Source organism: Cupressus sempervirens, chromosome 6 (assembly GCF_028749045.1).
Source record: "Cupressus sempervirens isolate cs-2001-9-10 chromosome 6, ASM2874904v1, whole genome shotgun sequence".
Classification (NCBI taxonomy): domain Eukaryota; kingdom Viridiplantae; phylum Streptophyta; class Pinopsida; order Cupressales; family Cupressaceae; genus Cupressus; species Cupressus sempervirens.
The window spans coordinates 53122659-53139765 of record NC_143123.1 but is presented as its reverse complement, the minus strand read 5'-3'; the positions used below and the strand labels follow the sequence as shown (position 1 = coordinate 53139765).

The following is a 17107-nucleotide window of genomic DNA, read 5'->3' as shown; positions in this document are numbered from 1 at the left end:
TTGTTCAAGACAAATGGCCACATCTTATAAAAGAGGTACTCACCAACAAAATTATTATGGTTTTTATTTTATTTTTATAAATATGTAACAATTTTATTAGAATGAATTCATTGTTATTGTTAAGTGGCGGTTTTGTTGTTGTGTTTTTAGAATCATATTTATATAATAATTAATAGTATAGTTTAAATTTATTTATTTAAAATTAGTCTATTTAATTTCAAGAATGTTTTATTTATAAAAGTATTATTTTAGGTTTTAAGTGTTCTAAAGATTCAAGGATTTCTTAAATAAACTAACAATATAGATATAGAAAAAGCCTTAAAGTAAATAAAATATTTTTATGTCAAATTTATTTTTTCTTTGTATTAGTTTTAAATAAATTTATATACAATGTTTATAAATCTCATAATTTTATAAAATGAATAATTCAAAAAAATTATGTTATTTTTTAATAGAGTTTGACAATAAGCCTTTATTGTAGATATACCTATAAAAAAATTATCGTAATTTGATTAAGTATAAGATACTTATGTTATCAACTTTCCACTTCAAACAAACTTCTCTAACAAATTTTTGTTGTAAAATAGGTGTGTGTTTCCTACTTGCTCTTAAAATGTCTACCTACCCATCTAGCATCTACGATGGGGCAATATCCATGTTATTATGTCTTCTTCTTTTTTGTCATAATATCATGTTGGTTTAAAGTCTTTTATGTATGGCACGTATTTTCTTCTCACCTATTTGTTGTGTGGATATGATAGTCTCACTCAACATTCTTAAAAATTGATATATCATTTATTCATCCATTTATTATTATGTTTCATCCATAAAATCTTCTTTATATTGAAATTTTCTTTTATAAAAAAACTACTTTGCAAATTTTAAATTTTCATATTCTAAATTAATACCAATTTTGCTTTTCTAAATCTTACATTAGATAACTTGATGTGTAATGCATCACTAATATACCTATTGATTGTACAAGTCTCTTATATCTAGATAACTTATAATTAGATATTTGAAATCTATACAAAAAATGTCAAATAAAAGAAGTTTCTAAGTTCATGTATGTTATTTAAAAAATTAATTAACTTAATGTAATTATATAACAAATATTTTTTAAAATAAAACAAAATTTTTAAAATTTACTATATTATAGTTCAATAAGATTATAAATTAATATAAATACACAATCGTCAAAATAGAAATATATCTAATAAATGTGCAAAAAGGCAAGTTGGTTTTAGGCCAAAACACTCAACAATTGATCATTGTATCACCTTGAGGCATATCCTCAAAAAACATGGGAGAGAAAGGACAAGGCTTTTTGTTGCTTTGTTGATTTTAAAAGGGCTTTTGACACTGTCCCTAGGGACAAGCTTTGGCTCAAGATGGAAGAATTGGGGATCCCTATGAATCTTAGGGTTGTTGTTCATAGGATGTATGGAGAGGTGAAAGTCAAAATTAGAACGCCAGATGGTATTTCAAAGTGTTTTAAGAGTGATATAGGGGTCAAACAGGGTTGTCCATTATCTCCTACTTTGTTTAGCCTATAAATTGACAAACTTGAGGAATAGTTAGACATGCAAAATGGCGAGGGTATCTGTTTAAGTGAATTTTTAGTAAGGTTGCTCCTTTATGCAGGTGATCTCATTTTGGTTGTGAAATATGCTCATGGTTTGCAAGAACATCTACTTTCTCTTGAGCACTTTTGCAAAATGGTTGGGATGCATTTCAATATCAGCAAGACTAAAATCATGTTTTTTTCGAAAAATAGAAAGCATCAGCATAAGTTCTATTTTGAAGGCAGCATACTTGAGGAGGTTACAGAGTATAAATACCTTGGGATAGACTTCAACAAAAATCTAAGTTGGGAAGGTTGTAGAAAGAATAGATTATTGGGTGGGTGGAAGGCATTTAATGCGCTTCAAAATGGGTGTCAAGAGGTAGAGGTTTGGGATTGAAAATCTAGTCAAACTTTGTTTGGTCATCTTGTGCTACCGGTTTTTCTTTATGGATGTGAAATATCATGGGCCAGCAACACTTCAACCTTACAATGGAAACAAATTGAGAGGATTTGAAAGCATTGGATCACAAACAAGTTTAAAATCAAGAACACCATCTCATATGATATTATGTTAAGTGAAGTGGGAGTTGCACCTGTTGAGGCAATTGATATGGTTCGCCTCATTAGCCACCTAAAAAGAAATGAAAAAATGTGTGAAGATAGATTACCTAAAATGGTCTTTAATGATACATTGTGCAAATATAAAAAGACATGGATGCAACAAAACATCAAGAGGATGTGCAAATGAAATATTCATTTCAATATGCATCCTACTAATAATAAAGAAATAAAGCTCTTTGTTATGGAGAAATTCTATAAGAAGATTTGGGCCAAGGACTTGGAAGGAAAAAAGCTTATTATATCAACGAGTTCAACCCCACCTCTGATCAACTCCAAAAGGCATACATAGGGGCCAACATTTCTTGGAGAGCTAAAAAATTCATTGCAAGGCTCAAAACCAACTCTCATCAACTCTGATTTGAGACCAATCAATGGAAGAGGCCAAAAGAGTCTTGGGAAGAGAGATTTTGCATGTTTTACAACTTTGGGAGGGTAGAAATGGAACAACACTTTATGTTAGAATGTGATGCATACAAGGACATCAGGTTCAAATTGGTGAATATTATATCTGGAAGCTCTTGGCACAACTTATTCAACGAGAAGTACAATAAGAAGTTGGGAGGGCTCATCATCACCTTGCACAAAAAAAATATGAATTACTAAAGTTGGTTTAGTCGAAAGGTTGTCCCATTGGCTATTCTTAGCCTCGTGGGCGTTAGAATTATATCTATTTATTTATCTAGGTAAATAGATAAATTATGAACCTTTCATTGGGAGTAGATGATAGCTAATTTTTTTTCATGCCTTTCATTATATGTTTAAAGAAAAAAATTGATAATCAATTTTCTAGTTTTAAGATAATTTAAAACCCTTTTAAATTTAAATATTTTATAAAATAGAAAATAATAAATATTAATTAGTAACATATGCAAAAGTCTTTATGAATAGCTTATAATTATGAATGAGTAATATATTAAAAAAATCTCAAATAAAAAAAGTAAGTTTCTAAGTTTATGTTACTTTAAGAGATTTTTACATTAATATAATTAAATAGCTTATAATTATGAATTAGTAATATATACAAAAATCTCAAATAAAAGAAGTTTCTAATTTTATGTTACTTTAAGAGATTTATACATTAATATAATTAATCTAATAAATAAATTAAAAATACATACTTGAAGCCTAAATCAATTATTATTTATTGTAATTAATTATTTTTGTGTTAAGTGAATTCGAACCCAAAACCTCCCACATGAAAGGCTCACAAGTTACTGTTGTGTTGTAACTCATACCTAAAATGCATACGTAATATTATAATATACTAAAAATAAGTTTTTAAAATCAATTATATTCTTTTTCAATAAGATTCTAAATTAATATAAATATCCAATCATCAAAATAGAAACATATTTAAACAAAGCAAAACAAAAAATAGAAACATGTATAGTATAAAATCATATTTATTTATCAAAATATATTTATATTACACATATTATAAATCATATTTATGTATATTATTAAATAAAATATTAAGTTGTCTATAATAGATATCAACAAGTTTAGTAGTAAATTTACTTGTCATATTGAGGGTTCTCTAAAAATTTAGCCGATCTTTCATATGACTTGTAAGTTTTTACCCTGTCATATAAGGTTTCCAATCGATTAACTATTAAAAAAATATATCTAAATAAATAATTAAACATGTCTAATATAAAATAATAATATATATTTATCGTACATATGCCTTATACATATTATAAAATTACATTTATGTATACTATTAAATAAAATTCTAATTTTCTTATAACAAAAATTGACAATTTAGTAATAAATTTATTTGATCGTTCCCTAAAAAATTTTAGCATATCAATTCATTCGGTTCAAAAGTGCAAAAACAACCATTACAACAATCAAATTCCAGACATGATAGTACCCTCCCAAAGTCTTTCAGGCTCTGGATTTTGAACACTGACAATGCAAAACGTTAATCAATGGCTTTTTGCTTTCACTAATCTGTTAACACTCTTTTCTTATTTTCTTAGATCTACCAACAAGTGCGGGCAGCGCGGATAAAGACCCCGTGATGGGGAAAAACATAGGCTCCTAGGCCCAAAGAAACTACAGCTACTCAAAACATAACATCCTAGAAGCTGAGATTCATCAACCTGGGCAAGTATATTGATAGAATCCCAGATCAAGCAATAAATCCTGCCAGTGCATCGTAAAGGATAGAAATCTTTTGTACTTTCCTTTTACAACCTGAACTGTCCTCTTCTTTATTTTCTTGTTACAACCTGTTATCTTCCATACATTTCAAATTTCAACGATGGAGGCAAAGTATTCAGCAGGGTTGAATACATGTAAAGGTTAACATGCTAGGAAACAACTAATAGAACTAGGCCACAGCCCCTATAGATCCAATCCTATGTTCATTATCTTGAAACCTTATCAAAAATAAAATTCCTGGTTGACTTCGCTAACTGTAGATTGTCAAAAAAAGAACCACTACAGCTACTTGATTCTTCAATAAGTTATTGAATTTTTTTTTAAAAAATTGAAATACCATGCAAATCGCATAGCAATAGTAACAAGCTAAAAATAGTTTTATTTAAACTGAAGCAGGAACAAAAAAATTATGATAACAAGGTTCCAAGCTTGAAGAGTGCACACAAGACGTTAGCAAAATCACGACAAAGTAACTTCTCACAAAAATAAAGTTTGAAAAGAGACAATATATTGCCAAGGATCCTTCGGCTTGGTACAAAACCAGAAAATGTGTTTGAATCACTCGGGCTTGTTGCCTGCCACATACTTGGGGTAGGTATTGCTCATATGATAATTTTGGCCCTAACAAAAATAGTAAATGAGACACCAAGTATATTGTGTTATTTTGGCTCTTTGGCGGATTGCAAATATGTTTCATACGTTCTATCCACATTTTAAGCGATTGACTCAAATTTCACTGCAATTAGGTTTATCTTGAATAGCATAAGTTTATGCATTGATAAAAGTCAATTCATACACCACACTGAACGACTTAAACAAGGTTCTAGAGTTCCACCACTTAAATTTGCACCAGCTAGTAACACTAGAGATTTGTTTACTTAAGGTAATTCTCCAACGTAAATCTTTGAATCTCTTGTAGAGTGATAAATCATGTATTGAGCTCAAAGGAAGTTCAGAGCACCAATAAAAAAATCCAATCCCTAAAGACATGAAAAATTGTTTTCTGAGTTTTAGTTGTTTTGGACAAACACCGTAAACATTTTATCGAAATTTTCATTGGCTTTTCTATGCTTAAAAGTTCTAACAATGAAGATGCGTCGAATAAGTTGTAACGAGAGAAATAGCTTTAAGATTACCAATGACCCTTGTAGTTGTAACAGTTCCAGAGATGATTATTTAAGGCTTCAAAAAAGAGCTCTAAGCATTTGGTGCAGAGAGCTATGCCTTTTCTTTTAATATCAATAATGTTTAACCCACCTCCTTTCGTGAGAGTAACTTAGGTATGCCATGCAATGCAAAAAAAGCCTAAATGACACCATTGGAGTCGATCTACAAAATATCTGACAGCAGCATGTCAAGCATATACCAAGCAGTCATGGATAAGGTCAACAAAAAAAGGCAAGCATCGCAGCATGGACTTCAGGGTATATCTGAAATAAGGTTGTGAAAAACAAACTTGGCCATCCAATATGAAATGTGGTTGTGAAAGACAAACTCAGTGATCCATAAAAAATAACTTTGCTCCAAAGATTAAGATTAAGCAGCTTGAGATGCAAAGGGAATGCTCAAAACCTCTCAGGCATAGACCAAAAATCTTGGAAACAACCAAAAGGATTATCTAGCTCCAGGAGGCAGAAAACTTAGAATTTTAGACCTTAGAAATACTTATAAGTTTTCTTAATCGATAATGGCTGATTCTGCAGAGTTTCTTGATAATCTTGGAGTTGATCTGGGTTCATGAAACCTAGCTGGCTTTGTAAAATTCACTGGAAAAGCCATCCAAGCCTAGGGCTTTGTCATTTATCCTTTGATTCATGGTAATATCCAGATCATCAAGAGAGGCAGTCAGATGCCATCCATCAAGTCTTTATGAGATTGCACAGGACAAAGCCACAACAAGTCTACAGATTCACTCCCAGTTACCAGAGAGTGTAACATTTGAAATTTTTGACAAAGACATCTACATAATTGACCGTATTGTCTTGTATATTTTTTAATTTAAGTATCCAAATGGAACAATCTCTAACATCAATAGAAAAATGATGTTGATGTTAAGGTTAGTTTCAAAATTTGTATCAATTCCATTGAAATCATATGTAAAAATATTAACAAAGAAAATATAATTTTCTTGTTGTTGAAGTCTGTGATAACAATAACTCTACATCTAAGAGGGTAATCACAAATAAGAATATTGACCCATGTTCATAGTTAGAGACCCTAATACACGTGAAATGGGATGAGCTAAAGATGTCTCTTCACATTGTTTTGATGTTCTGAGATGTATTGCAGTACAATAAAAATAAAAAGGATGACATATCCTCTACTACATAACATAGAGATGATAAGGAAGATTCTCATTGTAGTGAAGTCAGATGCCCTAATAAATGTGAAATAGGAGAAGCTAAATTCGCCTCTAAATATTATTTTGATGTCCTACACTAAGAATTATTATGCTACAATGAAAACAAAAAAAATGATAGCATAGAGATGATAACGAAGATTTTCATTGTAGTGAAAACAAATAACGCAGGACAGGTGGTTTGTTCAATTTTCATGTGAGCGACATTAGTATCACATCCTGAAGGGTTAGCACCAAAAGCATGTTTGGAAGAATAAGATAGAATAGTCAATCTTTAATGGAAAATATGCACAGTGCAAACAGTTCAAACATAATCATTTCTTCATTTGGTTGTATAGTTTCTCCCATAAGTAGCCAGTTTTGTATTTTAATATTTTATAAGTAATTGGAGTACTATGGTTTGTCTTCTGAAAAAACATAAATCGGTTAGACTCAAAGAAGACAAGAAACTCAGTTTATATCTGCGTAGTGTCATAAATTGTATAACTGAACAATTTCACACTAGGTTTAGACCTACTTTTGTGGATGTGCCTAATTTATGACCAGTTGTTTTCAGTTTCCAGTCAGTTTAAATATATTGGTTCACTCCACAACTCACAACCATTTTCATGGCTCATTTTGCCAGGACTAGGACATTCAGTGCCCCTATCTGGGCAATGAGAGCTCAACTCTCAATGAATGAAAGTCAGCTTTACAAATGATGGGATTTTACCTTCCATTGTTGTCCCTGTAAATGAATTTCAAAAAGGTGTAAGTTGCATATAAATACTTCCTCTCTCATTTTATAAGATTAATCTCAACTAAATCTAGCAAAGTTCAAATAAGATTACTATCATTCATTCAAGCAATTCAAGCAAAGATGTGCATTCAAGGAGCAAGGCATTCAAGCATACAAGTTTGTTACAGCAATCATGATCAACTACATTGTGTTTCTTCAAGTTGAAAATATGCATCAACAGGTTGCAGCTGCAGGACTTAACTCCATCACATCAAGCCTTGTGTCAGATTCCATGCAAAAGGTGTTACAAGCTAGGGTTATTGTTGCACCAAAAGATATACCTGTTAATGCTCGACACAATCACTAGATTTATTGAACACAGGAAGCAATTAAGCCATGTCACAAATCCTGAAGGGGAACGGTGGCAGTTAGTCCAAACCCCAACCCCCCCCACCCCGTCCCTGCCCCACCTCAACATCACCCAAGGAGATTTGAACCTGTGACCAAGCTCTGATACCACTTGTTACAAGCTAGAGTTTTCGTTGCACCAAAAGCTCAACTGTTAATACTCGATACAGCCACTAGACTTATAGAACACAAGAGGCGGTTAAGCCATGTCGCAAATCCTGAAGAGGAATGTTGGCGGTTAGTCCAACAAAAGGTTTCATACTTGAGGGAATATTCATCAATTGAGCATCCATTACTGGTTTAGCCTCTGTAATTGCAAGCACGCACTCTTTTTCATCATCATAGCTATTGTGGAGGTGGAAACACTGACGCATGGTTTGTCTTAAGCAAGCCCCTATATAGCACAATCATTTTTCCCCGTATTTTGTGTGTGAAGGTTCAAATCTAATAGTGAAAGTGTTCACGAGTGCAGCGCAGACAGTTGTAGGTTGCAGAAACTTCAAAGAGGTGAAAGACCCTGGACTACTTCACTGGCTGCCAATGTCTTGCTGTTCTAGATTGGATTTCTGGAAGACAGTATTTCAGGGCCTTCAGACCGCATTCTAGTTCAGCTTCTTCAGTTGTAAACACCTTCAAACTAGGGTGCCCAACACTTGTGTCCAACACTTTTGCTCTAGATTTTAGTTCCAGGTCCCTCTGTCTATCTCCGTTCCAGATCTAGATTGCCCTCTGTCTTTGCAAGTGCACACACCCTTTTTCATCATTGTAGCTAATGTGGAGGTGGGAACACTAAATGCTTTTGATCTTAGGGAATTACCTATATAGAACAACCCTTTTCCCCCATTTTTTGTGTGCAGGTATTCATATCCGAGAGCAATAGTGTTACAGGAGTGCAAAGCAGAACAATTATAGGTTGCAGCAAACTTCAAAGAAGCAAAAATCCCAAACTAATTCACTAGCCACCCATGTACTGCTGTTCAATGATGGGTTACTGAAAGACAGTGTTCCAGAGCCTTCTGACTGCATTCTTGCTTAGCTTCTTCAGTTGCAGACACCTTCAAACTAGGGCACCCAAAACCCATGTCCATCACTTTCTGCTCCAGATCTCAATTCCAGGTATCCTCTTTGTATCTTTGTTCCAGATCTAGCTTCTTGTTTCTGTTATTATTTCTATCTGAGAAGTTTATTGCTGAAATCAATCATTTTGTTATCATTCACCCTAGATCTCATACACGCACTTCACTATCTCATTTCTTTTGCAACGAAGGAACATAACCTTAGTGCTTAGCTCTCCTTTTGAGACTGTAGCTGAGCCTTTTTGTGTTCCAATGATTTTATGCAAAGAGAATTTGATATCTTTATTTTTCATTGATATGCCTCGGATCACATTTCCCTCCATATCAATCTATGGCATGCTTCAAGCCTCAAGGCATGTCTCATGAAAACCAAGGAAGCAAATGAAGTCCTTCCAAGATATCAACCAAACTATTATTAAATCATACTGTGTGAATGAAAATGGCAGATCAGATAGTCTTCTCATGTTGCAATATAAACACTAGCAGAGTGTCTTGAGGATGACTCAGAAGATATAAATGGTGAAGATGTCAATGATCTGGTCCCCCATTTTCATTCAGCACAGAGTACTCTATTCTGTAGAGTTGTTCTAATGTAAAATCTTTTCATTGCCAAATCCTTAAGCTATAGTCCCCCACAAAAAAGCCAGTGTTTCAGGGACAGGGATGTCCACGTCCCGGGGACTTCATTGGGGACTTCATCCATCCCCAATTTTTGAACACACAAAAAATAAAAAATAAGAAACAAAAATGTCCCTTTTGCTGTCCCCCCGTCCCCAAAATCGGCAAAAAATTTTGCCTTCCCAGAAACCCGTCCTGCTGTCCCCAGCCGTCCCAGTCCCAGAAACTCAGGGGAACATAGTTTTATAGTAATACATCCAGTTTGTAGGTTCTGAAATTAAGTCAATGTTATTTTGGAATTGGCAAATTTGTGACTGCAAAATATCTTTTAATGCTTTAAGCTGTTCGAATTTATAATTCCTGAAACTATTATACCCCAAAAGTTTATTAGACTCTCATCTTCAAAACTGCAAATCCAAACCCATATCTACACCCTAACAAATTGAGACATCTCGATGTACAAGCAAAAATAAAATAAATTTGTTCATTCTCAAGCATTTATTTTTAGGCTGAATAATAATCCTTAGAAATCTGTGAGGCAACTGAAAAATGATAACATTACAACCCCAAAGTGATTCTTTAAGAATTTTAATTTTCGAATTTTAATTTTAATAATTGTAAACTGGAAATCCGTAACAAGCTCCAGAACTACAAGCCACAGGGACTAGTTAAAAAACAGATATTTCTGTCAAAGATGAATTTCACTTCATATGTTAAATAATAGATAAATCATGAAACATATACTTCACTGCGTAGAAATTATAATTTCCACATAACTAACACCTGTGCAATGCATTAGCAATTGCTTTTTCTATACCCATCTTCTGACAATAACTCGTTATACCTTTCTTCATCTGCATGAAGATTGCAATTCCTTGAATTGATTTATAGCTGAAATTCAATAGGACGTTGGTATTTTAGATTTCTCAACTAGCATTGTTGTGTCCCCTAGCTCCAACTCACCACCTTGTGAAATTCTTTCCAACTCTTCCTCGTTGAAAAATGACACAATCTCTTCTAGAGTTTTGCCTTTGGTCTCAGGTATGTACATATATACAAACCCTGCACCGAGGAGTGAGACACCAGCAAAGAGGAAGAATGTTCCGGCTATGGTGATTGAATGAGAGAGACTTAAGAAAGTCATAGAGATTATTCCACTTGCAACTCTATTTACTACCACACCCAGACTAGCTGCTTGCGCCCGGATTCTCAGTGGGAATATCTCTGACAACAAAACCCAACATATTGGCCCTAATCCAATGGAGAAAAATGCCACATTCGAGCATACTGCCAACATAGCCAAAAAAGCAAATCCTTGGTGGCTACCTGATGTATTTTCTATCAAGGAAAAACCTGATGCTAAGGCTATTAAAGATACACTCATCCCAATGGTGCTTAGCAGCAACAATGGCCTCCTTCCAACTCTATCTATCAAGAATGTAGCTACCAAGATAAATCCAGTTTTAAAAAAACCTACTGCAACAGTAGCACCAAGAAGTCCTGCTTGACTCCGAATTCCAGATGCTTTGAAAACCACTGGACTGTAATAAACTATTGCATCAATGCCTGATGCTTGCTGGAAGAACTGAATCCCTAAAGCTATGATGAGCATCCTCTGCAACGGAGGAGTGGGCCATAAAAGTTCTCTCCATACTCCTTCCCCATGACATTTCTTTTGGAGAACATGAGAATTTGGTACATCTATATTTTCTTCTTGTTCCCCCAATTTCTCAACATTATCATTAGATTGGTTACCTCCAATACCTGCTGCTTCTATAATTTCTGCCAGTCTCACATCTGCCTCAGCTTGATCATCCGAGGTCCTCACCAGTACAGAAGCAGCTTCCTCGGTCCTATTTTGCATAACAAGCCATCTAGGAGACTCTGGCATACCGAGGACACCTAATGCAAGGAAAACTGATGGAACCAATCCCACACCAAGCATCAACCTCCAGCTTATATGAGCTGGTAATCCAGAGAGAAGATAATTGGAAATATAACCAAGAAGAATTCCAATGTTGATAAAAATCTCAGGAAGGGATGTAAGTGCCCCTCGGCTTGATGCAGGGGAAACCTCTGCAGTGTATACTGGGGCAATCATTAAGCCAAATCCTACCCCAATCCCACCAAGAAACCTGCCGACCATCAAAATGAAAAAAGAGGGAGCTAAACCCATTATACCTGCACCCACCATGCATATGAGACCTGTCAAAGCCATAGTCCATCTTCTTCCTATGGCATCTGAGGTCCTCCCTGCAGCTGCAGCTCCTAGAAGAGAGACTATGCTCAAAGATCCAACAAGCACCTCTGTTTGTTCCTCTTTTATGTGCAAATCCTCTTGAATAAATATAATTGCTCCACTCATAACTCCAGCATCTGCATGGTATCAAAAGACACGTCTATTTTGTCAGCTTTGGGAATTATCAAAACACCCAACAATTGAAACAAGCAGATAGCAGAAGATAATTGTTCCTTTATGTATACTATGTAATTAATTGCCTTTATGTATACTATGTAATCAAGAAGAAGTAAATGACAAGGAAAAAAGGGATACTTCTTTGTTCTATTCAAGTATGAACAAGATTGAAACACTCAATTAAAACCAAACGAACAACTTACATAATCTAATGAGCTTGCTTCCTAAGCAGCCAAGTTATGTATCTTGCCTTCCAAGCAGTTAGGTATATACCATATATTTAAAAAAATCTACAACTGACGAATATGTTTTTAGATTGTTCTGAAGTCGAAAGCAATTAATATGAGAATATAATGGCTAAACAATAGTATATGCATGTATGTTGCTCCATATTCCATAGAACCTACAGCATCTACCAAGGGCAAATAATGAGCATTTTCACTTTCATTAAGAGTGGCTCCTTCAAGGCTACAAAATCAAATGAAAATAATCTTCCCGGCCCAAATACTCAACAATTAAATGACAGGTTTAAATTTCTTTAGAGTAGTCAGTAGTGTACTCTACACTGGTACTCGTTAAATTCATCTGTTTGAGTGAGTCTACGAAGGCAAATGGCTCATTCGCTAGAAAACTTGGGGTCAAGAAATACACTCTAACCCTACCCACGTATCCTGATTAGTCACACCCTTATTCTACGCTCCCAAACCTTATTTCATAATCTTCAGTCTATGTACTAGCAAGCATCTAAAATTTCTAAGTGACTAAGCTAGATAGAAGAAGAAGATCATCTATAAGTAAAATGCCTAGCTCACGAACCCCGGGACAGTGCAGATCTTGATATCAAAACACTGCTTCGAAAAGGGATGTTCAGCGAGCATTTTTGTCCTTTTTTCAGAGAACTCTGCATTTTGTTTTCATTGGGTTAAACAAAATTATTGAGGTTTGAATCGGGTACCGTGGCTAGTTTCAGGCAGGGCGCCTAATCTGTGCTGCTCTAATTCTAGTGTGTTAACTATGATGGTGATTTTAAAAGCCCACATTTCAATCTGCACCCGCCCATCTTCATAGAATGCACTTCCAATATCCAAAAATGAAAACTATTGAATGTTTCACATTTGGGTATTTATCTACTACTTTTGTGTTAATGCAGCTGGCATTCACATTGCAATGAACAATTATCTCAATTAAAAGGGTTTTTTTTATTTGAGCTAAGAAATCGATAACTTGTCTAAACTTTGAATATAAATAGCATGGTCCATACATACATACCATAGCCAAGCACAATAGAATTCATGGATGCCAAAATTGCACAGGCGAGCACATATCTGTTCATGGGCTTCTTCCCGCCAGGAGAGATTGAATGATTATTGACTAGTTCATATTTACCAGTTGGAAGCTTCAAATCATTACCAGTATCAGCATCTTTCTTATTTCCCCAGCCCATCGTTATAATTTCTCCTCAACAGAACAGTTTAATTAGATCTGTAAGCGATTCTACTTTTCCGTTCTCTTTAACTCAACATTGTCAGGTCTCCTCTGTTTTTTCAGACAATGCAGCTTCTTGACAAGGTCAAAATATATAAATTGACCGCATTGCCAAATCAACGAGAAGCCAGGGGGAACGTGTGATATTTTTAGTCGAGATTAATAATATAAAATAAAACTTGCTTAACTTGTTCCCCGTCAAAAAACGTTAAAAAAAATAAAGATATTAAGCCTAATGGAATTTTATTAAGGAATAGGGCTGGAATTGTTTTTTTACTCCCGTCGACTCGACTTAATAATATTTTTAAGCTCAACTTGGAGTGGTGTAACAGACGAGGTAGCTTATAGAATGAGAAAACGAGTTTTTAATTGTAAAAATTTTTATTGTTTTTTTTTCTCTTATTCATTCAGAAGATAATGATATTGATCATGATAGATATATTAAAACTAATATTTTTGTTTATTTAAAAGAATTATTATTACTATTATCATATTTGAGTCATCATTATTATTTTAAGTTATAAATAAATGGGATAAAGTCAATTTTCTAAGTTTAGAAGAGTATCATTTTTTTTCTAAGTTGTCATTAGGAGTTAGGATTAGGATTATCATTACGAATTAGGATTATAATTATTGTTAGAGTTAGAGTTTACATCATAGTTAGTATTATGTTTAAGGTGAAAATTTTGATTAGGGTTGGGATTAGGTCTTAGGATGAGGATTCTTATTAGGTTTATGGTTTTCATCATGGTTACTAATAGAATTAGGGTTAGGATAAAGGTTTCAGTTCATGACATGATTAGAGTTATTGTTATATTTCAAGTTATGTTAGGATTGGGGTATAGGGATAGAATTAGGATTAAGATATGATTTAGGACTAGGATTGGGATTATGGTTAGGATTTATGTGTGTGTGTATTAAATTTTATAATATGTGTGTGTACATGCATATACATATGTATATGTGTATATATGTATACATATAATATGTAGATGTGTATATATGTATATGTATACATATGTGTGTGTGTGTGTGTGTGTGTGTGTGTTTGTGTGTGTGTGTGTGTGTGAAATTTGATAATAGCATTTAAGATTAAAGTTATGGGATTAGGGTTGAAGGTTAAGATTATTAGTGGGTGTATGTGAGAGTTAGGGTTATGGTAGGGATTAAGGTCATAGTTAGGGTTTTCTTAATGGCTAAGGCTAGGGTTTGGGAATGAATAGTTGTGAAGGTTAGCATTATAATTAGAGTAATGGTTATGGTTAAAAATATTTACATGATGTTTTAGCTTTACGTTTTGTATTAGGGTCAGGGATAGTAATAGGGTTACCATTATAGTTACATGGTTAGCTTTTTTGTTATTATTAGGATTGAGATAATGATAGTAGTTAGGATTTACATAATAGATATGGTTAGACTAAGGGATTGGATTAGGGTTAGTGTTTAAGGATGTACATTTTACATGAAGGTTAGGGTTTGGATTGGGTTTTTTGTTAGAGATATAGTTAGGTTTAGGGTTAAGATAAAGATCACGGTTGTAGGTTGTAGTCAAGATTTACATAATGGTTGTGTCTTCAATTTGGTTATGGTTAACTCTCTCTCTTTCACACATTGCTCTCGCTCTCTCACATATCTCCCTGGCCCCCTCTTCCCTACTTCATCTCTCTCCTTACCTCTCTCCCTCTCCCTCTCCCTCTTTCTCTTGCCTTTTATTGAGCAAAGTTGAAGAAACATTAATTTCAATATTATTATTTTTTTTTTTAATTTCATAAATAATTATACTTGAGTTTTACCAAATAATAACTTTCAATATTTCTATTTTTATTTCTTGAATTAGTTTTTTTCTTTATCTCTTGTATTTCTTGATCTAGATTGAACCTTAATCGATGTTTATTACACTTATTGCATATTATTAATAAATTCTTAATTGAAGTTAAACTTATATTGTGTAGCATTTAGTAGAAGTAGTTTTAGATTTAGTAAAATTTATAGTTATGAATTTATATTTTATTTTTTGTCATTTGAACATTTATAATGAATACAAATAAATTCACATTTCTTTATTAAATTAAGTTAAAAAATTTAAATTATTTAAATGAATCATCAACAATCTTAAAACAAGTTTATAACTAAAATCTAGATTTGAATAGAATCTTTCTATATTTTATTTCAATTCAATCTTAATAGAAAAATGAAACTAAAATTCTATATTAAACATACCTAAAACTCCATATTAAGTTACCCATAATTTACAATTTGTTATGTATAAAAATTCGAGAATTTTTAAATTGTTACGAAAATTTATATGGTGATCCATGATTTGCTCCTGTGCTTCACAAATACAAATTTGAGTATGCTTTCTCCTATTTGACACAGTATATTAATTCGTTATCTATAAACAATAATTGGTATCCCTAAAGCAGAACCTTCTATAATTTATCTGTAAGTTTCTAGTTCTGTTTTTATGAATTTGTGCTTGCACAGAAAAAAACTTTATGAATTTGTGCTTGCACAGAAAAAAACAACTGATATTATTTTTTAAACTTCTAGAGGAAGGCTGCATCTTTTCATAGCTAATCTTAAAAGCCCATGATTAAATCATGGGGATGGATCAATTTCAACCCCCAAAAATAGAAAGTTGTGTAATTCAAGAGTTAAAGGTTGAATGTATAAAACCTTTAAGATGTCCACCACTTTCGGCAACTATTGCATGTTATAGATTTTTAGATTTAATAAATGAAAAATAGAAGATAATTTGCAACAACCGCAGCACATTGAACGTGGGGTGTGAACCTGCATACAATAAAGACAATAAATTTCCATATGATAGGCATTCTAAATATGGTCAAAAGTTAAAATTAATGGTAGCTAAGAACAAGAAAACCAATAGTTTAGTATTCAATATCAAAGCATGATTTTAGATATTTTATTGTCAATGAAGTATAAACACATTACTATGGACTCTTTATTTGTTAAATATGTAGAATCATGCACAAGTTTTCATCCCATGAAAAATTATAGATTATTTTAGACTATTTGAAAAACCATTTTATCATACTAAGCAACATTTTCAGTGTGTTAATCGTCAGGGACGTTGGTCTCCTTCTAAGGCGGGCACTCTTAAAATCAACACTGATGGTTCTTCTCGAAAAAATCCTGGTCCGGCTGGTATTGGGGGAGTCGGGCGTGATAGTTTTGGTGCTATCCAGTTTCTGTTTTCTATATACAAGGGTTACCATACTAATAACCTCATGGAAGCCCTAGCTATCTTGGTTGCACTGGAACAGTGTTGTCTACATGGCTGGAAAAGAATCATCTGTGAGACTGACTCGCAGGTGGTTGTGAACTTATTGCATAATAGGAACCTTGTGCATGTGGATTGGCATTTGGCTCTGATTATTCAGCAGATCATTCAGTTATGCAATTCTCTAGATTATGTGTCCTTTATGCATATCCCTCGTGAGTGGAACAGTGTGGTTGATTGTTTGGCTAAATGGGCCTCTCAATAGGGGCCGACCTGGAACATTCTTGATCTTAGGATGCTTCCCCTTGATTTATCTTAGATGCTAGTTGAACTTGTGGACCAGGATAAAGCTATGTAATTCTCTTTGTTTCTTGTGTTGTTCAGCTCTCTTTGATACTCAATAAAAATTTTACCCCTCTTTTAGTT

General features: G+C 33.5%; 2 protein-coding genes across 2 annotated transcripts; one reads left to right on the top strand and one right to left on the bottom strand.

Annotated features, from left to right (window-relative positions):
* The first annotated feature begins 7179 nt into the window (after positions 1–7179).
* Positions 7180–17107, top strand: LOC149551094 (uncharacterized). Its single transcript, XM_089789626.1, has 2 exons — positions 7180–8958; positions 16527–17107. The coding sequence occupies exons 1-2, from the start codon at positions 8923–8925 to the stop codon at positions 16944–16946; spliced, it is 456 nt and encodes a 151-aa protein (XP_089645752.1). The 5' UTR covers positions 7180–8922; the 3' UTR covers positions 16947–17107.
* LOC149551095 (putative polyol transporter 4) lies at positions 10109–13637 on the bottom strand. Its single transcript, XM_089786670.1, has 2 exons — positions 13222–13637; positions 10109–11912 (listed from the first exon to the last, which is right to left on the bottom strand). Exons 1-2 carry the CDS (start codon positions 13394–13396, stop codon positions 10435–10437), a joined length of 1653 nt encoding a protein of 550 aa, XP_089642796.1. The 5' UTR covers positions 13397–13637; the 3' UTR covers positions 10109–10434.

Excerpts from the sequence above, each read along its gene's own strand:
- LOC149551095 (XM_089786670.1), bottom strand. The coding sequence starts at position 13,396 with ATGGGCTGGGGAAATAAGAAAGATGCTGATACTGGTAATGATTTGAAG. Across the intron at positions 11,913-13,221 it reads TTCTATTGTGCTTGGCTATG|ATGCTGGAGTTATGAGTGGA; the intron begins GTATGTATGTAT and ends GATACCATGCAG.
- LOC149551094 (XM_089789626.1), top strand. The coding sequence starts at position 8,923 with ATGTCCATCACTTTCTGCTCCAGATCTCAATTCCAG. Across the intron at positions 8,959-16,526 it reads GCTCCAGATCTCAATTCCAG|GGACGTTGGTCTCCTTCTAA; the intron begins GTATCCTCTTTG and ends GTTAATCGTCAG.